We start from the raw sequence: 23,711 nt of genomic DNA on the forward strand, positions 1-23,711 counted from the left end.
TCCAACTTTATTAAAATTTTAATGGTTATCTTATTGGGATTTGCCCTTTAAGCAAAGATAAAGAGTTCTTGTTTGTTCAATTATTTATAATTAAGGTTCCAGGATGAGTTTTGTTGAATATCATGGTTACCCATGGGCCAATTCAGGTCATTTTAGGTACTAGTTGGCATTCTAAACTACTATATTTGATGGCTCCTTTCATGTAGTTGTTGTTTTTGATTCCCCAACTGCAACAAATTGGATTAATTTTGCTACAATTGTGTGTAATAGGTTATTATGGCTTGCAAACTAGGTCAGAGATTTTTCTTTCTCTTGGATGAACAACCTATATAATCTGTTTGCTTGCTCAGAAACTGGAGGAAAAGAGGATAAAACAAATGGCAATGATATTTTTGTTGTCTCAGTTACTGGAAAGCACAGTAATGATTGTAAACCTTATATGCTGCTCGGGCTGGCTGAGTTGAGAATTTTTCTTTGAACATATTTTCATTTCTTTCCTTTCCTTTTCTTCACTGTTAATGAAAATGATATTTTAGGGAACATTCTTTTGAGGGATTGTTTCTTGCGGCACTTATAATCATTTCTCTTTGAGTTACGTGAATTTTTCTTTTGTTTGTGTGCATCGCCCTATTTATATCCAGGTGTTCCACAATTGGCGTAGCCCTGTCCATTTGCTTTCAGTTTTGGTCAGATATTAGTTAAATTATCTGCTATATATGACATCTATTTGTTGTGGATGACATGAAGTCTTTTCCTATTCTGATATTTGAAGCAAAGGCATCAGTCAAGAATCTGTCTGCTTCTAGGAGAAAATGTGGGAAAGGGAAATGGTCAAAAAGTTAAAACTTATTTTTGAGCAATATTGATGGTGCAATTAGTAATGGGAAATTGTATTCATTTTTCTTTTCGATTTTTCCAAATAATTTCAAAAAATATCACCTCATTTTCCAATTTTATAAAAGGTTATGTGGAAAAAAATACGATGTTATTTGGTAATAATTCTAAAAATTGGAAATGGAAAATAAGAACAGTTTTCAACAACTACAACCCATAAGAATTTCCCTCCTTTTTCTGTGTTTCTTTATGGCAGTCAAGTGGAGAAGGAAAGAAATGAAAAACATAAAACTCTAGTGGAGGTAAAAGAAGTCAACTTAAAACCTGCTCTTTGTATAACTTGCACATAAGATAAGAGGCTTAGCTTAACTTTACTGATCCTGATATCATTATCCTTAATTAATGTATTGTACATGTGATCAATTACGTCTGATTTTCCTTGTTGCAGTTGATTTATTTAACTGCAAATGGCTGGTAGAGCTCAAATTCCCACTAACAGCTCAGCACTCATTGCTATGATTGCTGATGAGGTATGGATGATGTGCCCTTGACTCTATTAGCAACCATTGTGCGTGCGTGTGTGTGTGCGTGTGCGCTCATGGATGTGTGCGTGAATGTGTGATATTTGTTATTTACATTGAAAGATAGAGTTGGATAGTTCCATGGGGATAGTATCTTTCAAATTTTTTTGATCTAGATTCATATGTTTGCTTTAAGCTTTTTTGTCAAGGAATTGTGATGTTTTTGATCTAGATTCATATGTTTGCTTTTTTGATATGATAACTCTGATGAACCCCCACAGTGGGGTCATCCACATTCTATTCTTTGGAATGAAAATAATCTAAAGAAAAATAAGAGAAAAAAGATGTATCTTTCATCTTATCGCTTTAATGAGGAAATACTAAAAATATAAGATTTATTCTCAAAATTAGAGTTAAGGAAGTTAAGTTTGCACTAAAAAAGATGAAAAATGGGAAAGCTATGCGACCGGATAACATCCCTATTGAATTTGGAGATGCGTGGGTGATAACGGAATTATATGGTTAACTAATTTATTTAATACAATTGTAAAAACTAAGAAAATGCTAGATGAATGGAGGAAAAGCACTTTAATATACCTATATACAAAAATAAAGGAGATATTCAAAATTGTAATAACTATCGTGGAATTAAACTTATGAGTCATATGATGAAACTATGGGAAAGAGTAGTTGAACAAAGATTAAGGTTAGAATCGAAGATTTCAGAAAATCAATTTGGTTTTATGCCTGAGAGATCTACCACAGAAGCTATTTATCTTTTAAGAAGATTAATGGAAAAGTTTAGAGAAAAGAAGAGGGACTTGCATATGATATTTATTGACCTTGAGAAAGTATATGATAGGATACCTAGAGAAGTTCTATGGTGGGTTTTAGAAAAACAAAGGTGTATGTTGTAGGTATGCCGATGTCATTAAGGATATGTACGATGGAGTAATAACTAGTGTAAGGACTATAGATAGAGAAACTAGAGAATTTCCAATGACCATAGGTGTACATCAAGGATCTGTTTTGAGTCCTTATCTTTTTGCTTTAGTGATGGACCAATTGATTAAGAGTATTCAAAAGGAGGTTCCATGGTGTATGTTGTTTGCAGATGATATTGTATTTATTGACGAAACTAGGGATGGAATAGAGGTTGAGTTAGAATTATGGAGAGAAACTTTGGAATTTAGAGGCTTTAGGATAAGTAGAAATAAAACAGAATATATGAAATGTAATTTTAGTAATGATAGGAGGAATATTGGAGACAAAGTTAAACTTGATGATGAAAAAATAAATAGTACTTGTAGATTTTGATACCTTAGATCTATTATGCAAGCTGAAGGAGAAATTGAAGATGATGTAATGTATAGAGTTAAAGCAGGTTGGGTAAAATGGAAAAGTGCTTCAAGTGTGCTATGTCATCGTAGAATACCCTTAAAATTGAAAGGGATAGGACAGCTATAAGACCAGTTATGTTATATGAATCGGAATGTTGGGCGACGAAGAAATATAATATCCAAAAAGTAAAAGATGTATCTTTCATTTTATCCCTTTAATTAGGGAAAGTCTAAAAATATAAGATTTATTTGCAAAATTAGAGCTAACGAAGTTAAGTTTGCATTAAAAAAGATGAAAAATGGGAAAGCTATGCGATCAGATAACATCCCTATTGAAGTTTGGAGATGCTTGGGTGATAACGGAATTATATGGTTAACTAATTTATTTAATACAATTGTAAAAACTAAGAAAATACCAGATGAATGGAGGAAAAGCACTTTAATACCTATATACAAAAATAAAGGAGATATTCAAAATTGTAATAACTATCGTGGAATTAAACTTATGAGTCATACGATGAAACTATGAGAAAGAGTAGTTGAACAAAGATTAAGGTTAGAAACGAAGATTTCAGAAAATCAATTTGGTTTTATGCCTGGAAGATCTACCACAGAAGCTATTTATCTTTTAAGAAGATTAATGGAAAAGCTTAGGGAAAAGAAGAGGGACTTGCATATGATATTTATTGACCTTGAGAAAGCATATGATAGGATACCTAAAGAAGTTCTATGGTGGGTTTTAGAAAAAAAAGGTGTATGTTGTAGGTATACCAATGTCATTAAGGATATGTACGATGGAGTAATGACTAATGTAAGGACTATAGATGGAGAAATTAGAGAATTTTCAATGACCTTAGGTGTACATCAAGGATCTGTTTTGAGTCCTTATCTTTTGCTTTAGTGATAGACCAATTGACTAAGAGTATTCAAAAGGAGGTTCCATGGTATATGTTGTTTGCAGATGATATTGTATTAATTGACGAAACTAGGGACGGAGTAAAGGCTGAGTTAGAATTATAGAGAGAAGCTTTGGAATCTAGAGACTTTAGGATAAGTAAAAGTAAAACATAATATATGAAATGTAATTTTAGTAATGATAGGAGGAATATTGGAGACAAAGTTAAACTTGATGATGAAGAAATAAATAGCACTTGTAGATTTCGATACCTTGGATCTATTATGCAAGCTGAAGGAGAAATTGAAGATGAAAACATAGAGTTAAAGCAGGTTGAGTAAAATGGAGAAGTGCTTCAAGTGTGCTATGTGATCGTAGAATACCCTTAAAATTGAAAGGGAAGTTTTATAGGACAGCTATAAGACCAGCTATGCTATATGGATTGGAATGTTGGGCGATGAAGAAACATAATATCCAAAAAGTAAAAGTTGCTGAGATGAGAATGCTTAAATGGATGAGTGGTATAACATTGAAAGATAAATTAAGAAATGAACATATTCGTGGTAAGTTAAGTGTAGCTCCTATGGAAGATAAGATAAGGGAAGGACGACTTAGATGGTATGGACACTTGCAACATAGACCTTATAGTGCACCTGTGAGGAAGATGCTTAGTTACTATGGGGGGCAGTAGAAGGGGTTGGGGTAGACCTAAACTAACTTAGGAGGATATAGTGAGTAAGGATTTAATATCCTTGAATCTATCAAAAGAAATGGTCCATAATCGCATAAATTGGCGGAAAAGGATTCATATAGCCGACCCCACTCAGTGGGACTAAGGCTTGGTTTTGTTGTTGTTGTTGTATTTTTCAATTTTTTTTTTTTTCATATTTTAAGTTTGAAAAATGTGTTTTTTATTTATTGATTGGTGAGTTTAGGGGATGTATGTGTGTGTGTGCGCGTGTTGGGGGTTGGGGACATTTTGTCAATCTCTGAATCTATGTACATTCTTAAAGCTTTTTTTTTTTTAAAATAAATTTTTTGAAGTTAATTCTTTTATTGTTGACAGTGTAATTTTAGGAATCATATTTTCCTTAGTATGGCAGGATTGACGACTACCAAGATTTTGATGATCGAGAATTATAGTGATTCTAACCATGTTTGATTTTATTTAATCTGTGTTTGGAAAGTGCGTTTGCTACTTGCTTGATTTACCTGTCTTAGAATCACATATGAGAGTGGAGTAAATCTTTCTTTGCATTCTAGTATATTAATAGTTTGCTCAAGGGTGGGTAAATTAGTGGAGTGAACCAAATGGGCTATATTTCCATCATCCCTGTTAAACTATACGTGTTCAAATCCTATGCCATGTGTCTCAGGTCCAAATTCATTTTGAGGTTGGATAGTTTCTAGAATGAACTGCAAAACTTTAAGAATGATGTAGGACAGAAAAAGAAATCAGAAGCAGAGAAATAGAGAGAGAATTAAGAGAGAAAATAGGGAGTGAAGAAGAGAAGAAGAGGGGAGAAGAAAACAGAAGAAGGGAGGAGAAAGGAGAGGCCAGATAGGGACAGAACAGAAGGATCAGAAAGAAGAAGAAAGTAAGAAGAAGAAGAAGTAACGAGAACCTGGATGAGAGAGAGAGTGAGAGAGAGGGAAGTCAGTCGAATTTTGAAATTTAAATCAGACATTACAAAGAGACTATTATACTCCAACCTTATGACTAAAACAAATAATTGCGAAATAACCCCAACTAAAACATATAACTACAAAATAACCCCAAAGTACTTAAAGTTTACGAAATAAACATGAGTGAACTAAATAGCGAGAAACATTCCCAAACTAAAATAAAATCATAGTTACAATATAAAATGGTGAATGCCTAAATGTCTCCGTTGGTGGTTCTCCATCAAACTCTCTTTGTTAGAGAAAACTTAACCTCAACTTTTGAAATGTTGTGGTAGCTTTAACTTCATGAGTGGGAACAAAGTTGAACATATAGGAAAATCAAGAGGTGGTACGAATTGCATTGCATCATCAATCAACATTAGAGAGTAGCTAAAAGATTCTTCAACTGCTAGTAGCATAGAAACAAGTTCTCCAAATGAGAAATCAATTTAGTATCCAAATTTATTGGTAGCTCAAGCAAATATTCATTCTGTCCATACTATAGAATGATGGATAATGTTTCACTAGATTTGGTTAAAGAAGGTGTGTAGGGATAAGATGTGAGATGGAAATGCAAATTTACTAAGTGGGGGAGAAATAATCTCAAGGGGATTTTCAATAATAGGCTCCATGATTAAAGAATTTTCAACTACTCTAGAGCAACCGCTTGTTCCTCTTCCTTGGGTTAGAACTGGAAAATTGAGGTTGAAGAGTAAGGTCGTTGACAAACATATCTGTCTTAGTGGTTGACGACTCATTTTAAAGCTCATTGCTAGTCTCAACAACCAAGGTTGGTGAGAATTCAAGGTCCATCTCTGTTCTAGGGTTCCACCAGTACTGTGGGTCACTAAAGACATGTCTAAGGCCTTATTTTGAGAAGATTCATGACTCATATCCACTGAAGAATCAAAAAATTGCAGTAATATGTGCAAATCATTTATATATTCATGATACTCAATTTTGCAACAATTTGCATGGGCACTTTTGATATTCACTTTGAGTTTTCTCTTGAACAACTTGGGTGGGTCCTGGACTAACTAGTGGCCTTTGAAAAATTGACTTAGGCTGAAGAAGCTCTTTAAGATTAGAAATGGTTCTAAGAGTTGGCAATTGGAGAAATTTGACCTTCCAAAGCCATGTGGTAAACCTCAGATAGAGTGGTAGTACACTTTCAAATTTGCAAACAATATGCTTTCTTCTTTCATCTCTAAACCCTTTTTTGAACATATCACCACTCTAAGTCCGTCACTAAGAGCACACAGATAAACTAGGTCTTTAAATTTAAGGTGTGTTGATACTAGAAGAAAGCTGTCGAAGACTTCACAGTTGGTCCACTAATTGCTTTCTATAAGAATGTTTTATGTATTTCTCTCTGAAATTATGTCTCAGTTACATTTTAGATGAAGTGGTAATGGGAACTTCTCCACAATAGTTTTTGTCCCTTTGAACCTTGCGTCAATATTGCTTTGCAAAATCAAGAAGTTTGATTTAGCTAAGTCAATATTTTGGTGGTCACTCAATCCATTAAAAATTATCTGCTCCAGCCAATCTAAGAAAACTAAGGCTTGAACAACCATTGAAATCTAAAGGACATTTGTGTTTTACCAATTGTTGAAAATAGTCAACTAAGTGGGAATTAGATATGTGGAATTGTCTCATCATATTTTTTTAAACCAAAATAAAAAAATATGGACTGATGCACTGATACAGATTCAAACAAGTACCCATTAGATAAGTACTATTACATCAATTTTAAGGAATCGAAGTAGTGCAAGCTTATGCTATGTTACCCAAAGGTCCTTGTGCTGACTTTGTAGTTTTAAGGGATTCTTCAAATAATTCATCTTAATTTTTTGCAGATGCTCCAAGAAAACTCTACTAAGAAACTCAAAAAATGGTGGTGGCACACTGAATTTATCTTCCAAGAGTATGTACCAAACAATCGAAGATGGATTTCTTGAGACTAAAGCCTAGATCTCATGAAGGAAAACAAATTTGTTGCAGTAGATCTCAAAACATCATGGTTGGGCCTCAATTGGAATGCTGGCTAACCTTCAAAATACTGAAATTTGCACTAACAATCCAAGATCTTGTTGTGCAGAACAAAATATCTCAAAAACCTGTCAAAATATCTCCAAAAAAAAAAAATAAAAAAAAATCCATAATATCATGGCTAAACTCAATTTCTTGGGAGTCGGGAAAATGTAGAAGAGTCTGGCATTTTCTCCCATAAGCATTGCTGGTTGTCACGGTCCGACTATTTTCACACCCTTGTGAAGGGCCGTGCGGCGCTAGCTAAAGCACTCTTGTTTTAACTAGCCAGCCTATTGTTTACCAACATTCATCCACGACGCACTTTCATTAACATTCATTCAGATAGCAGCGGAAACAGTAATTAATTCATGAAAGTCGTGGCAAGCAAGCAGTAAACATTGAATCAAACGTAATTCATTAACAAATCCTCCATTGACAAGGTGTACTTAGCGAGGGAGGCAAGTAGGCTAAGCATGTTGACAATTGCTAGTGAGTTTTACAATGACTGATGAACACTCACCCTCCCCTAAAGAGGTTTTTATGTAATTATCATCCTGGCACTAGGAAACATCAAAGTGACCGAGGAGTCATACTGCTTTATTTGGCTTACAAAGACTCTACTAGTAGAAAATAACCCTACACTAGTATTTACATGATGGAAACCCATCCTAAGCACACGAGATAAGCGGTTACAGGCAAGCATAATGCCCTGAACAAGCTTAGCTCGTGACATTCTCCCCCACTTATGCGGTCGACGTCCTCGTAGACTTTTGGTGGTAGGTACACTTCAAATTTGTCCACGAGCGGTTGAATATCTTCCGCAGAAATCCAGCTGATTTCTTTGTCATCAAGGCATTTCCACTTCACTAGGAACTTCTGCCGCTTCTTCCTTGAGGATATGAACTTTCTGTCTGCAATGATCTCTTCAACATCATGTCTGTCAGGTTGCACTATCTTCAACTCTGCTCTGTTGAACTGACTTCTGCTCAGGTCATTGGTGTTGGTGTTGAACGGTTTGAGGCAGTTGACATGAAACTGCGGTCTTCTCTCATGATCTGCCCACTTCTTCATTTGCTTAGAAGCTTTCTCCAGATAGGCTTGGGCAAACTCTGCATTCAGTCTCCATTCTCTGGTGAAGATGCACACCTTGGGACTCTTTCGTCTGTACGGCTCGCCCATTGTGTGAGGTAACAGCGGCAGCTGGCCTGTAACAAGCTCAAAAGGGCTTTTGTTGGTTGTTGAGCGCCTTTGGGCGTTGCCATAGAACGGAGCCACATCAAGTAGTTGCATGCCATTCTTCTGGTTGTCATTGAAAAAATGGCACAAGTACTCATCTAGTAGCTCTCTGAATCTCTTCATTTGTCCGTCTATCTATTTGTGATAACTCGAAGAGATGTCAAGATGTGACTTGAATATCCTGAAAAACTCTGTCAAGAAGTTGTCAGTGAACATTAAATCTTGGTCACAAATAATAACTTGGGGAACACCCCAATTTTTCACAACAGTCACAAGGAACAATTGTGTCGTCTCCTTTGCCAAACAGTACTTTGGTGCGACCATGAAAGTACCATACTTCTTCCGCTTCCCCTTGTCTTGTTGGCAAGTGAGACAAGTTACCAAATCAACCACATCATCCCGCGTGTGCGGCCAATAATACCTCCCCAGTAGTCCTGTCATTGAAGTCATTCTCCGCGAATACCTCTCAATGAACTTCCTGCAGTATTTAGTAAGGCCAAGAAAGGAACGTAACTCCTTCACTGTCGTGGGGATCTTTCGTTCTTGAATCATCCTTACCTTCTCCATATCCCTCCGGATACGACCTTGTTCAACCACTTGACCAAGGAATTTGTTGCTTCGCCGAGCGAAAGAGAAATTCTCCTTCTTCACATCCAGACTGTTTCCCCTCCGCCCGTCGAACACCTTCCGTAGATGCTCTTCATGTTTCCTCTGAAACAACATCGATGCTCCCAACGGCGTTTTGGAAGGGTGAACACATCCCGCTTCCAATTCATCAAGCTGTTTCCCCAACTCTACTATCTCTTGAGGCGCCATCCGACATGGCCCTTTAGTAGGTGGTTTCACTCCTGATAACAACTCGATCTCATCCCTCCACAGTCCGTCGTGAAGGCAAATTGTGAGGCAGCTTATCTGGCAACACCTCCTTATACTCATCCAACACCGCTTGGATGGTCGTAGGCTCTAGCTCTTGGCCTACTTCTTTGTCTACCACCACCGTGGCTAGACGTGTCTGCTCACCCTGACCCAATCCCTCATTGAGTTGTATGGCTGAAGGGGGCTTCCCGTCGTCTCCTTTCGTTGCAACGACTTGCACCATGCACGAGTGATCTCTCATCAGACACAGGGAACCAGCCGAAGGCATCAGCACTGCCCTCATCCCCCTTAGGAACTCCATTCCTAGAATGACTGGAAAGTCATCCAATGGCACCGCTGTGAAATTCGCATGACCTTCCCACTGTCCAAGCTTTATAGCCACTTGCTTGGCTACTCCCATAGTAGGCTGGGCCACAGAGTTAGCTGCTTTCATGCGTCCTGTATCCTTCTCTAAGGATAAGTTGAGTCTCCACGCTTCCAACTGCGAAAAAAAATTATGAGTAACCCCTGTATCCACCATAGCGCGAGTACTCTTCCCATTTATCCTCAAGTTCACAAACATTAACCCTTTTGCTCGTGTAACTTTCGGTGTTTTTGCCTGCTTTTCCAATGCGTTCACCAACTGCACTGAACCCACCCTCGGGGCATCATCCTCTTCCTCCTCGCTTTCCACCCCTTTTCCCGAAGTAGAAGCTTGTAAGGCATTGAGTAATCTCTTGTGTTGACACTCACTCATTTTGTGAGATCCACCACACAAGTAGCATGAAATTTTACTCTTCCCCTTTCCATTGGGTGTGTTGAACCCTTGAGACGACGAAGCTTCCTTTGAGGTTGATGATTTAGAGTCGGCTCCCCCACTCTTGGGTTTGACATTCTTGAAAGACTTTCCACTGTTTCCCTCTCCGCCAAACCGTTTGGACGAAGCGGTATCATCACCAGCGTAGTCAGTCAAGCGTTCTGCAGCCACTTGTGCAGTTGACAAGTCTTGAACCCTTTGCCTATGAAGTTCAGTTCTTGCCCACGGTTTCATCCCCTCAAGAAAATAGAACAACTTGTCCTTCTTCGACATATCTTGAATATCCAACATTAAAGTAGAAAATTGTTTTACATATTCGTTGATTGACCCCGTATGCTTGAGATCTCTCAGTTTTCTCCTTGCATTATACTCAACGTTTTCAGTAAAGAATTGGGCCTTGAGCTCTCTCTTCAAGTCTGCCCAATTATCGATTACACAGCGTCCAATTTCAATCTCTTGGTACTTAGTACACCACCATAGTTTGACATCACCAACCAAGTACATGGTCGCAGTATCAACCTTTGCCTGTTTTGAGGCCATCCTCACAACTCAAAAGTACTACTCCACATCAAACAAGAAGTTCTCTAACTCTTTGGCATCTTGGGCACCCCCATACGTCCTGGGTTCTGACACCTTGGTCTTGCTAACTCCCGGAGTGTTAGAGTTTCCCATGGCAAGAACCATCAAATTCACCTTTGCATCCAGATCAGCTATCTGCGACTGCAAAGTTTTAACTGTGTGGCGAAAGTCCTCTGACATGTCACCTATCAAACCTGCTTGATGTTTTTGTGATCCCATCACCTCATTAACAAGTTCTCTCGTCTGGGCCACCTCCGCGGCCATAGTGTTAGTTGTCTCAACCTGTGCTTCCAGCACGCTGATCCTCTCAGTAGTGTTTGGTGCCATGGTCAGTTACCAAAGCTTTTCCAAATCCAACAACGAAGGTAATCGAATTTACGTAGCAACTCAACCTTGGGCTCTCACCAAGTGTCACCGACTTGGCTCTGATACCAAATGTCACGGTCCGACTATTCTCACACACTTGTGAAGGGCCGTGCGGAGCTAGTTAAAGCACTCTTGTTTTAACTAGTCAGCCTATCGTTTACCAACATTCATCCACGATGCATTTTCATTAACATTTATTCAGATAGCAGCGGAAACAGTAATCAATTCATGAAAGCCGTGGCAAGCAAGCAGTAAACATTGAAGCAAACGTAATTCATTAACAAATCCTCCATTGACAAGGTGTACTTAGCGAGGGAGGCAAGTAGGCTAAGCACGTTGACAATTGCTAGTGAGTTTTACAATGACTGATGAACACTCACCCTCCCCTAAAGAGGTTTTTATGTAATTATCATCCTGACACTAGGAAACATCAAAGTGACCGAGGAGTCATACTGCCTTATTTGGCTTACAAAGACTCTACTAGTAGAAAATAACCCTACACTAGTATTTACATGATGGAAACCCATCCCAAGCACACGAGATAAGCGGTCACAGGCAAGCATAATGCCCTGAACAAGCTTAGCTCGTGCCACTGGTCCATGGGGCGCTTGTGCTGCCAGCAAGACCCCTCCTGAAATGGCTTTTCAGCTGCTGGTGCGTTGATGGTGGGGATTCTACTAATGATGGACACGTCAAAATAATTTAGAGATGTGGAGTATTGAAGGTTGGTCAGCTGAGGGATTTTCTGGTGGCTAAATTCAATTTCTCGCTATTCTGGAAAATGCAGAAGGGTGGCAGTTTCTCCTGTACGTGTTGCTGGTGCAGGCGTTCGTGTGCCGCCAGCAAGGCTCCTCTGGAAATGTCCTTTTGGCTGATGGTGAATCGAGGAGTGAGGATTCTGGAGATTTTCTGGTGGTGCACGGGGTACACCCCTGGTCTGATGAAGGTGAAATTGCTGGGGAAGGCCTAGTGCAGTGCCCCCGCGGGGGGGGGGTGGGGGTCCTGTTGCTGATGGTGAAGGTGATCTCGTGAAATGATGCCTGTACAAGAGTGTTCTAAATTGAGGGGCATGATTGTAGTTTTTTTGGGAAGTTGCAGATGATGAACAGTTTTTCAAGCCTTCAAATTTCCTTGATTTCTTTGTGTACATTGTTGAATTTCTCTTGTTTGAAGCAATATGAGCAAAAATTGGAAGTGAGTTGAAAGGATGACAAATATGGTTATGGCCTTGTGGTGTTCAATGGTGGCTGCTAAGTGATGGAAGAGCAGCAACAAGGAATCCCGGGACTGAATCAAATTTTCTCTATGCCATCTCAAGGTCCTCCTTTAGAGAGAGAGAGAAAACAGTGAAAGAGGAAGAAGAAGAAGGAAAGAGGAGGAGAAGGAAGAAGAAACTGGATGAGGGGGAGAGGGAAAACAGTGACATTCTGGAATTCAAATCTGATAACTGATGACTGTTGAATACATTACAAATTAAGTACTTATACTCCAACGTTACGACTAAAGCAAATTACAAAATAATCCCAGGTAAAACATGTGATTACAAAATAACACCAAAGCACTTAAAATACCCAAAATAAACCAAAATTAACTATACTTCTAAAATAACCCAAAATGTTCCCAAACTAAAATAAAAATCCTAGCTACAATATAAACCCCTAAAGTTCTCCGTTGGTGGTTCTCCATAACATAATCTTCTCGGTACCATCTCTAGGTGCTCCTTCAAGATTGCTTGGTTTGTATCACATGTAGATGCATCAACAACAAGAACAAGCCTTAAGTCGCACTAGGTGGGGTCGGTTGCATGAATCCTTATCTGCCAATTCACCCAATCAAGAAGAGCATTTTCTTCTACTAGATTAAGAGTTATTAAATCCTTTCTCACTACCTCATTCCAAGTTATTTTAGGTTTACCCCTATCCCTTTTCATTACCATAAACAATAACTAACTCACTTCTCATAGATGTGCTACTAAGCCCGCGTTTCAAATTCTCAAACTATCTGAGTTGCTTCTCCCCTATCTTATCTTCAACTGGTGCTATGCCTAGATTATTGCGTATGTGCTCATTTCTTAATTTATCTTTTGATCTTATATCACTCATCTACCTTAACATTCACAGTTAGGCAACTTATACTTTTTGTAGATGTTGTTTCTTAGTTGCCCAACACTCTGAACCATAAAGCATAGCTGGCCTATAGCTGCCATGTATCATTAACCTTTAATATTCCCATCTTTGAGATGTGGTCTTATTTAATGAAACCCGAGTTCTTGGAGGTTGTTGGTTGGTTTCCTGCTAGAGTTGCAGTTACATAATATGTGTTCCTGTACTTCATCAATTGTTTCTGCAATGAGAGCTTGTTAGTTATCAGTTACAGCTGCTGGATGCTGCACCAAAGTTTAACTTTATCCATCTGGGAGTCTGTTCATCCAATTTAATGAAAGTTCAACCTTTATTCATAGTTAAAAAGATTATGACAGTGTTGCTAAGTATAGCTAATGATGATGGCTGTCCATTCATTTCTCCTAGTATTATTTTGGTCAGTGAAGTTGGAAAAATCAGGTGATTGTGTTTATTGAGTCATGGTTATTTCGGATAATGAATTCTGCTGGGCGCAGAAAAAAACTGGGTCATGGGAGGAATGATTTAGATCTGAGTAGCCTTTAGTATTTTAAAAATGAACTGATAGCTTCAGAGGCTCAAACTTGAATGCTTGGCTCTTGATTTTTTATTTTTATTTCATTGTAGTGATTCTGTAGGATTTATTCATTATGAATGATGAGTTACCCTTGTTTTTTGGGTGTTCTTTGAGCAATATATTGGTCTTATAGATTAGGACATTTAATGAATTATTGTGCTCTGCAGGACACTGTGACTGGCTTTTTGCTTGCTGGTGTGGGTAATGTTGACTTGCGGAGAAAGACGAACTATCTTATTGTTGATTCAAGTAAGCTTATGAGTCTTGTTTGTACCCAAATATTAGTCATCATGAGTTTATCGAATTCTTAGATAGAAGTGCATATATGATAGGGTTTTTTTTTTTTCCAAGTGCACACTTTGTTTACTGTTTCTTTTTTAATGCTGTTATGGTTAAAGCATTTGTATTGTTGTTTGAGGCTTTGAGTTTGAGCTACTTTATTTGTATTTAGCTTTTTAAATAGCTAGTGTACACTAAACTGTTGAATTCTTTCCAAGAGCTTATGATAAACTTATCTGGGAAATGCTTAACAAAAGGTGGAAAAGGAGGGTAAGCCCAAGACAAAGCTAGCTTCCTTATGATTATTCAATCCTCACAATGTAATAACATAATAGTTGGCTAAATCCTTTTGCCTTCAGGTATTACGTGTGAGTAGTGTGTGCAACTGTCAATGCTAAAGTTTCAGTGGTTGGTCTGAATACTGCCTGGGAGTTGCTCTGAGGTTAATTGGTCATGCTTCTATTCTGATCCTTCTCCATTCTTACAACCTTTCCATGGATCTCTCTCCTAGTTGCGGACTATTTTTTGGGTCAGACATTGGCCGGTGTGGATATAAGGTTCTGCCTCCCTACAAAAGCTAGGCCCTTTTGAAATGTGTCTGTGCGTGGGTTGGTCTTCTATCTTTACAACTGCCCTGATTCTGCTGGTTTTGTTCCCCCCCCCCCCCCTCCCTCTGCATGCATGTGTGTGCATGGCGTCTCTCTGTAGGTAATATGTGAATTTCTTTATGTAGCACAAAAAAATCTTTTCTCATGTCCTATTCTTATTTATAATGTTTTTTTTTTTATATCATATCAAAATGGTGAACTTGTAATATCATATGATTCTGTCTTCATTGGAACCCTTGTGAGCTGAAATTGTTATCAAACAAATGTAGTGGCAGTTTTTCTTCATCATTCTATTGTGAATGATAATCAACTAATTATTTTAGTCCTTCGATGGAGCATTTTATTGGTAGCTATACATGATGCTGCTTCATTGTTAATTGATCCACCTTGTAACCTCAACTCTTTGGAGAGCACAACTGATCAACTGAAAAAACGTGTGATTTCATCTTTCTCTATGTATTTGTTTTTGTGTATTGTTCTTTGATGAAACTATGGCGAAATGAGCATCTGTGTAACAATCAGGTTCGTGCAGCTTATGGAAGTCAGTCATAGCCTACATGTAATTGGCTTCAATGTTTGAGGAAATGAATGACAGCTTCTTATGCTAAATGCACAATCACTAAATAATTTTCCCTTAAATGTATATGCTACTGCATTTATGATGAATAAACCTCTTTTGAATACTGAAATTTAGAAGATGATCGATCAAGAACAATGAATGGAACTCTGGCCATGCCTGTCAAGAAGCCAGGCAAGACTATGCTTGTGGATGATCAATTATAGGGGATGAAGCAGAATGAAGAAAGAGAGGATTTTGAGGAAAAGAAGGAGACAGAGTAATAGGATGGAGAGTGAAAGAATAATGGACAGAGGGAAGAGAAGAAAGAGGGGAGAAGAAGGACAGAAGCGAATGATTAAAGAAGATAGAAGAAAATGGAATCTAAAGAATTATCATTTACTAATTGCTAAATAAAGACTTAAAGAACTATAAATAATATTTGGCAAGGTTCAATTTTGGATCGCAATAAAGGCAAATAAGAATGGCAGGTACTTGGAGCTGTGGTTACAATCATTTGGTAAGGGGTATTCCATTTTCATTGCTGGAGGTTTGGATGGGATGAGTTGGTGAAGATACATGGAGATTTTGCAGTCATTGATATGCTTTGAGAGTAAATCCTCTGATAGGATTGTGGGTCTATTGTGTGATTGTGCTGCTCAATGGAGTTGGAAGGGGGTGATGTCAGGAAGTACAGAGATTGTAGTTCACAGGGATGAGCTGCAGTGCGACAAATGTGGATGCTCAGGGTTGCTGTGTGGTGGAGGAGTGGTGGCTGAAGGTTTTTACAATGTTTTAAAGGACTCAATCAACTCAAGACGAGGCATGCTAAAATGCCTTGAGCCTCAGTCAAAGAATACCAAAGCCCAAGAAGGCAAATGCAATAAGCATTGAGGCTTATGCATTTGTATGATAGGCATGCCTTTTCGCGCTTTCATAGTTGAGGCTTACACATTTTTGTATGTGAATTTCAAGTAAGATTTGGATGGAAAATGTTAAATACGTGTTTATATGAGAGGATTGTTGCTATGTGAGTCGATTTATAAAACTCTTGATCTTCAATCTTTCCAAAATAATTGACAACTGCATCTTTGATCTTGAAAATAATTGGAACTTTGAAATGTTGTAGGCTTATGGCAAACTCTTGGCATGATTCACTTAATGAATTCAAGTAAGTATTTTTTGAATGGCCATTAGTAGTTTACAAATTATATTTGATTTTTTTAAAAAACATTTTATTTGTAACTTTATTAAATTTTCATTTATTTGTAAAAATATATGTAATATATATATATATTTCTAAAAAAACAAAATTCTCAAAAGGGCCTTGAGCATTCGCCTTTTAAAACATTTGTTCTGTGAGTTTTGAGGCAGCTAGGGTTTGTGGATGAAGATAGGAGTAAAAGAGCCCAAGATTGATGTGTGTTGGGAGGGTGCTGGGCCCCGAATTATTGATATTACCTTGCGTTTGAGCCATATACTAAATAATACAGGTTGCAGGTCTGATATCTCTGCAGATCAGCTCATTAAGACTGTGGGTCTGCTCATGATTCCTATTAGCAGTAAGGCCCCTTCTTCAAAACTTGTGTCTGAGCCCACTTTTAGCAATTCAAGTTTAAGTGTTCTTTCAAAGGTAGAATGGGACTCATCGCAATGACTGTGGGGCCTGGGGGGGTGATGGAGAAGTGAAGAGCATATCCAGTGTAGGGATGTTGAAGCAGGTAGGTCTTTGAGTCTTGCTAGAAGGGAAATTGTGCAGGTTGAGGAGGAGAGATTTGGGAGTTAGATTTACCATTCTCCTCGAACAAAAGTGAACTGTGATAGGGGATCTCTTGAGGGTCTGTCAAATGGCTCCTAGGGAAAAAGAAAGCATTGATGCTGTGGAAGTTTCCAGATTTTGGCTGTCAGAGGCTGCTTATTTTGGGACTTCGCATAGAGATCAGGAAGTGCTGATTTCTGTGAATGAGCGGTGTGTGCAAGGGGGAAAGTGTTTGAACGAGGAGAAAAGCAGAAAGTAAGGACTGCTGATATGGAAGTTAATGGAAAGGATAAGCCTATGGTTGATGAAAGGAGCATGGAGGAGTGGAGCAGAAGGAACAATGTTCTTGTTTTGGAAGTTAATGGAGAGGATGAGTCTCTGGTTGCTGGGTAGGATTGTGAAGCACATTAACATTTTCGTCCTTGTGGGGTTTTGTATTTTTAAATAGAAATATGGATGGTTATTGTATTGAGGAAGGTTTGAACGATTCATTGCATAGTCCAGTAATGAAGGGCAGTAAGGAAGATGAGAAAGGAAATTAAAAATTGGGTTGATATGTCAGATAATGAAAGTGAATTCGATAGTGAATTTTCTTGTGATGGCAGATTACCGTTGGATGAGTTTCGTGAATAATTTGGTTATGCTTCAGATCTTCTGAGGCTGCCGGTGATATTTCCCTTGTTTCAGTGACTATGCTTAGTGGTTTAGAGGGTATTCCAAATTTTGCCATGGTTAATAAGCAGTAGGTTGGGGATGGTTTTGCCTACCCCTTTCTCTACTGAGGAGAATATTAGTGAGAAGGATGAAGAAGCTCAACAATTTTTGGATAAGATGGGTTTGTGGTTGTCAGATCCTGGGTGTCAAGAAGTTCCTTTAGATGATGGAAAGAGAGGTGGAGAAGGGACAGCAAGAGCTAGGAAACTTGCTGTGTTCAATTGATTATGATGAAAGTGTTTTTGTAGGTTTTTTCTTTTATTTATTTTGTTAATTTTTAGTTTTTGGTTTTTTGGTTACTTTTTGAGGGCTCTTTGTCCTTCCCCCTTTAGCTTGTAATTTCTATTTTTATCTCTTAATATATTTCTTTTTCCATAAGAAAAAGAAGAAGAAATTATTATATGCTGAATCTGGCAAAAGGCTTTTACAACATAGCAGGGGAGCTATTTATAGCCATCCTCTGTTTACTCACTATAGGGTTCCATCTCTTTGCAGAAATATAGGGACAGTTTAATTATGATGGAAAGGGTTTTTGTTAGGGTTTTTCCCTTTTTTTTTTGGCTTTTGCTTATTGGTTATTTTTTGAGGGCTCTTTGTCCTTCCTTCTTTAGCTTGTAATTTCTCTTTTTCTCTCTCAATATATTTCTTTTGATATAAAAAAAGGTATTATATGCTGAATCTGGCAAAAGGTCTTTACAACATTGCAGGGGAGCTATTTATAGCTATCCTCAGCTTACTCGCTATAGGAATTCCATACCTATCTGCAGTTCATTTATGCTTATTCATTTTGAACCAACCACCTAATCCCCTGATTCTTTGGCTGTTTAATCAATTATTAGAGACAGTTCAGGCTTGTCCTGATTATATTCAAATCATGTCATCTCCGTTGATGTTGGCGGGGTCACACATGCTCAATTGTTCTTTGTTGGGTGATTCTGCATGCTTCAGCTATGCACTCCTTGGCAATGAGCAACTCTTGATGTCCAACTGCTGGCCGATAGTTCTGTTAGGCTGAGTGACACCTCTACAGCATCTGCTGTATCTTCATTAAAGGAACATAAATGAAATGAACATGCAGTTATTATTTAATTTATTTTGTGTATTACTAACTGCAATTCTTATTTATAGGAGTTTTTGCTGACCAAAAAATTTCTTATTTATTGGAGATAATTTTGTGTGTTGCTAATTAATTATAGAGTATACTAAAAGATGTCAGTAGAATAAACTGATTAATACTGCTGGATGATAGTCAGAAAACTGGAGGTAACCTTAATGGGAACATGGGAATTGGGATTGTGTTCAATACTTATTTTTCATTACCTGCTGCATAAATACTTGCATTCATCATGTTCTTATGACACACTATATATATATATATATAATCCACTGAGGTTAAGTGGTCTACAGTAAACATTTGGGGCCTGCAAAAAGTTAGCTAAAAATGATATTATCTATTGGAACTTGAGTGGTGACCAATCATTTTCTTATCGCAAAGAATTATCTTGCCAAGTGGAGATTGTGTGGGAGAGTGTGTTCATAATTTTGGAGAGTTTAATGGCATTTTTGGCAACTCCAATGAATTTTTGAGAACAAAAAATTCTGTTGGAAAAGCTTAATAGAAGTACAGTAGTTGGAGGATATACATCCTCTACAATTCAGCTTCCTACAATAATGCCCTCCAGTCCCTCTGAGATTGAGCAGCAACATCCCCCGCAACGATTTTTCAGCTTCAACTTTTCCCCTGATCCATTGGAGGTTTGTCATGATTGGAATGTTAATTTAAGGGGATATATTGACTATCCAAAAAGAGGTGCATGTCATTAACTTTCTTTTTTGTTAGAATCCAAGGAAATTAGATTTAAAAAATTGTGAAATTGATAATCTCAGTAGTTTATCATAAGTGAAAAGAGGTTAAAAGGAGAAACAGGGTTTCATACAAATTTTTAAATCACACAGGCCTCTTTGCCTCTGAAAGGTTCTTCAGAAAGACATCTGTAGTGAATAAATATTTTTCTTCTGGTGGCTGCAAAAAGTGACTGATACATCATATTATCACAAAGAATCCCGAAATGCCGCAACTCTCTCAAACTAGTAAAGTGGTCATAAATCAAGGTCTATGCTTAAATTGTGATATGGATGCAACTGCAGACCAGCTTTGATCCCAAAAGTTTACCTGTGGAAGTAACAGAAGGGCATCTTAACTTAATTGACTTGTCGATTTCATTAAATTACTGTTTAATGCTTTATGTTATTTATTTAGTAGGTAGGGGTTAGTTTTCTCTATTAAGGGCAGATTCCTGGAGGGAACGTAAGTGTATTTTTCTTTTTCTTTTTGTTTTTTTAAATGTAAGCTTCTTTCTGTTTTCATTTAGTCTCTTGTGCTGGAGTCGAGACCTAATTAAAGCTCTTTATCGTTTCTTTTCCTAATGGTTTTGTATCTTTCTTGGATGCTGCATCAGAGAGGAAAATATTGCAGCGAAGTTTGCACAATGAAGGCGATTCCATTTTAAATGCATTTTTTCTTATTTTATTGCATTCTTTTCATGAAGTTGGATTGCTGAAGATTTAGTCAATATAAGAAACTTGCATGCTTATATTTATTTTTTAAATTCTGAAACAATATGTATTTATGCTTTATTTGATTTGCATATAATTATATATATAATTTTCTCTCTTAGAAACGACGGTAAAAGCAATTGAAGATGCATTCAAAGAATTCACCACGAAGGACGACATTGCTATTGTCTTGATCAGCCAATATGTGAGTTGTTTCTTGCATCTGTTATTATATAAGTCAGTGTACCTTGCTACCTATTCCTAAGAGCCTTGGCAGACACTGTAAAAGTAAATTATAACTGTCTTAAATGGTGTGAGTTGCAATATTTTTTAAGCAGTTTGATGTCTCTATAATGAAGTTACTGTATAAAAGTTTTCTAATGAAATTGGTAGCTCATAAAGAAGACTCTTTGTGACATATAAATAAAATATGAACAGTAAAAATGGTTAATGTGAAAGCCAAGCTTGTAGGACAACAAAAATCAAGTAAATAATCAATCACTTTTTGGTGATATTAGTGTGAGAAATTGTAAGTTTTGGCTCAAATTTTGGTTTGGACAGTAGAGAAGCCATAGAAGGTTTGTTGGAATCTGGTTTTTACATAAGAAATCAGCAGGGGGAGGATTTTGCAATGTTGGTGGAGCTGGAAGACTGAAGTTGGTACTAAAAATCCCAGCCTACATGGTTGAAAGGAGATAAAAATAAAAGGCCCCTTCATAAGCTTGCAAACTCTTGCCAAAGGCATAGTGCTATTTATGAAAATCAAGTGGAGGGTAGTATCAATTTGGAGGCTGATGAGGGATAGGTTTTGTGTAGTTGGCTTTTTACCATAGTTTGTGGAAATGTTGGGCCGGGAGCACCTTGTTGATATTTAGTTGCCTAAGGTTTTTGTGATGTAGCTCCAGGATTGAATGGTTTTATTGTACTCTTTTTCATGGTAGCACTTTAAATTGAATGTTTTTGCCATTATCAAAATTGGCCAACTGGGTGAACCTGAGATGGCTGGTGCAAGAATATTAGGGAGCCCATGTCAATCAGTTTAGGAGAGGGAATTTGTATTACTCTGGTTTTTGTTTTAGGCTTTTAGCGTCTTTATTTTATTTATTTATTTATTTATTTTTGGGGGGCGGGGGGTGTAGGTGAATTTTGGATTCTCTTCTGTTAGCAAATGAATTGTTACATTTTGGATTCTCTTCTCTTAGCAAATGAATTGTTACAGCCGGATGTGGTGTTGGAGTTGGTGACATCCACAAACTTAATATTAAGAAGCCACCCAATCATGTAAATTGGAGTATTCAAAACTCGAAAGGAAGAAGCATCGGAAGGTTATGTGGATTATTTGGAAAGAGAGGAATCGTTGAGCTTTTGACATGATGGAGGCGCCTGGTGACTTTTCTGCCACTGGATTGTTTCTTGAATGTGCCTAGTTGAAGGATATTGTGCAACTACTGAAGGAATAATCGACTTCTTTCTTTTCTTCTTTCTGGGCCCAACATTTCTGTTCCTTCCCTTAAATATTTTCTTTGAATGTTTTGTGAATGATCACTGCAAGAATTGAACTGCTTTATCCTTGTCTGTTAAAACTCCAAAATTGACATATTTTAGGGTAATAAATCTTTTCAGTCCCAAGTTTTTCATTGTCACCTGAATTTGCCTTGTTTCTCGAACCAGCCACCGGCCCAATGAATAGGGGACTACATAAATGTATTAATGTGATGGATTTTGAGCGCACACCTGCTTGTGTCTGTCTTGCATAATTTCCCTGAAGTTTTTTGTTCCCCTGGTCATTTTTAGGGCTTCCTTCTGCTCTGTCAAAAGTAAATGTTGTTTTTCCATTTTTTGCCTTTTCAGGTTGCGAACATGATACGGTTCTTAGTTGATAGCTACAATAAGCCAGTTCCTGCAATTCTGGAGATCCCCTCAAAGGACCACCCTTATGATCCTGCTCACGACTCCATTCTTTCACGAGTGAAGCACCTCTTCTCCGCTGAATCGGTCGCATCTGGAAGGCGTTGACTCTGTCACGGTGCTGCTTCTGTGCAAATCACTGTATTGGGTGTTTCATACCTTTCCTCTCTGTGGTTTGCTGTCGCACTCTTAGATTTCTCTTGTGCCAAATGCAACAGGATTTTATTTTTCATAATTATTTCAATAATTTTGTGAAAATGGAGGAAGACTAGCATGTTTTCACTATTCCCATTTTTGAGCTTTGGGTTGCAAGAATTTCATTCCAAATTTTTGATTGCTGAACATGGTGAAATAATTCTCAAGTCACATGCCAAATTCTATATATTTTTGTACTTGATCTGATATCAAAATCCTTGAGATCGATTTTTAAATATTGATATTCTTTTATAGCGAAATTGTGTTTATAAGTATATGACTGAGGGTGAGTTTGGTCCTTCCATTTTTCACTTCAACTTCTCCTTTTTAAAAAGGAAAAGCTGGACCACACATGTTTAGTAAATAACTTTTTCACCTCTCAGAAATCAGTTATTAACTTTTTTGATAAGCTTTTAAAAGTTACAAATTTAAAACTTTTAAAAGTTAAAAATTAATATTTTCTTTCACAAATTATTCTTTCTTTTTAACATGTTTTTTTTTTTTAAAAATAATGCCAAAAAATTTGGTTCTTTTAAAAATACAAACAACGACTAAACTAATCACTTTCGACTGATTATGATTACGATATGATACTTTGCACGTCTCTCTTCTAATATTGACCATAAAAATGTCAAATGGAATGTCCAGTCGAACTTTAAAAAGAAATGTAAGTCGTCACAATCACGTAACAAATTTTATATTATACTTGAACCCCTTCTCAATTAGAACACTTACTTTCCAAATTGTTTTTTTGGTTATGAAATTTATGGTCAAAGTTGTGAATTCAGAGGATGGGAACAATGAAATTGAAAACATAGATTTTTAAGTTCCAAGGGTAAAATTGCCAACCAAGAATGAGATAACTTTTAAAAAATGAAATCATTGATATATTTCATTTGATCCTTTCGATTAGAATACTTTTTAGCATCTTAATCTTACTGGAAAAAGTATGGTATCTATTGATATGCATCACTTATAAATATTAATTTAGGTTTTATATGTTTGCAAAGCATTTCAAGAGTTTTTCCTCTTTAAAAATTATAATCTTAACCAATATCAATTAAAAATTAAAGTAGTGATAAGAATAAGTTATGCACTTAAGAGTTCAGAGGTCACAAATAAAAAAATTAAAAATAAAAAATTTAAATGTTCATCAATCAAGGGGAAATATGTTTTGACTTTTAGGAGAAAATGTAAATACACATTCATAAAGGCACGTTGGAGAGCATAAATTTTGATATTTTAATTTTAATTTTAATTTTAATTTTAATTTATGTGAATTTGAAAAAAAATTTAA

At 37.0% G+C, this 23,711-nt stretch overlaps 1 protein-coding gene across 10 annotated transcripts in view; it reads left to right on the forward strand.

Annotated features, from left to right (window-relative positions):
* The window catches only part of LOC131152646 (V-type proton ATPase subunit F), a 33,644-nt gene extending 11,140 nt beyond the window's left edge, over positions 1-22,504 (forward strand). For 8 of the 10 annotated variants that reach the window (XM_058104432.1, XM_058104424.1, XM_058104425.1 and 5 more), the window contains exons 3-6: positions 1,283-1,364; positions 14,007-14,088; positions 20,434-20,516; positions 22,163-22,504. In XM_058104432.1, the coding sequence (XP_057960415.1) occupies positions 1,302-1,364; positions 14,007-14,088; positions 20,434-20,516; positions 22,163-22,327 (393 nt within the window). In that variant the 5' untranslated portion in view covers positions 1,283-1,301 and the 3' untranslated portion in view covers positions 22,328-22,504. The remainder of the gene's footprint in view (positions 1-1,282; positions 1,365-14,006; positions 14,089-20,433; positions 20,517-22,162) is intronic. The other 2 variants (XM_058104429.1, XM_058104430.1) reach the window with 1 other exon arrangement.
* Positions 22,505-23,711: the final 1,207 nt, after the last annotated feature.

This window comes from Malania oleifera, chromosome 4 (assembly GCF_029873635.1).
Source record: "Malania oleifera isolate guangnan ecotype guangnan chromosome 4, ASM2987363v1, whole genome shotgun sequence".
NCBI classification, from domain to species: domain Eukaryota; kingdom Viridiplantae; phylum Streptophyta; class Magnoliopsida; order Santalales; family Ximeniaceae; genus Malania; species Malania oleifera.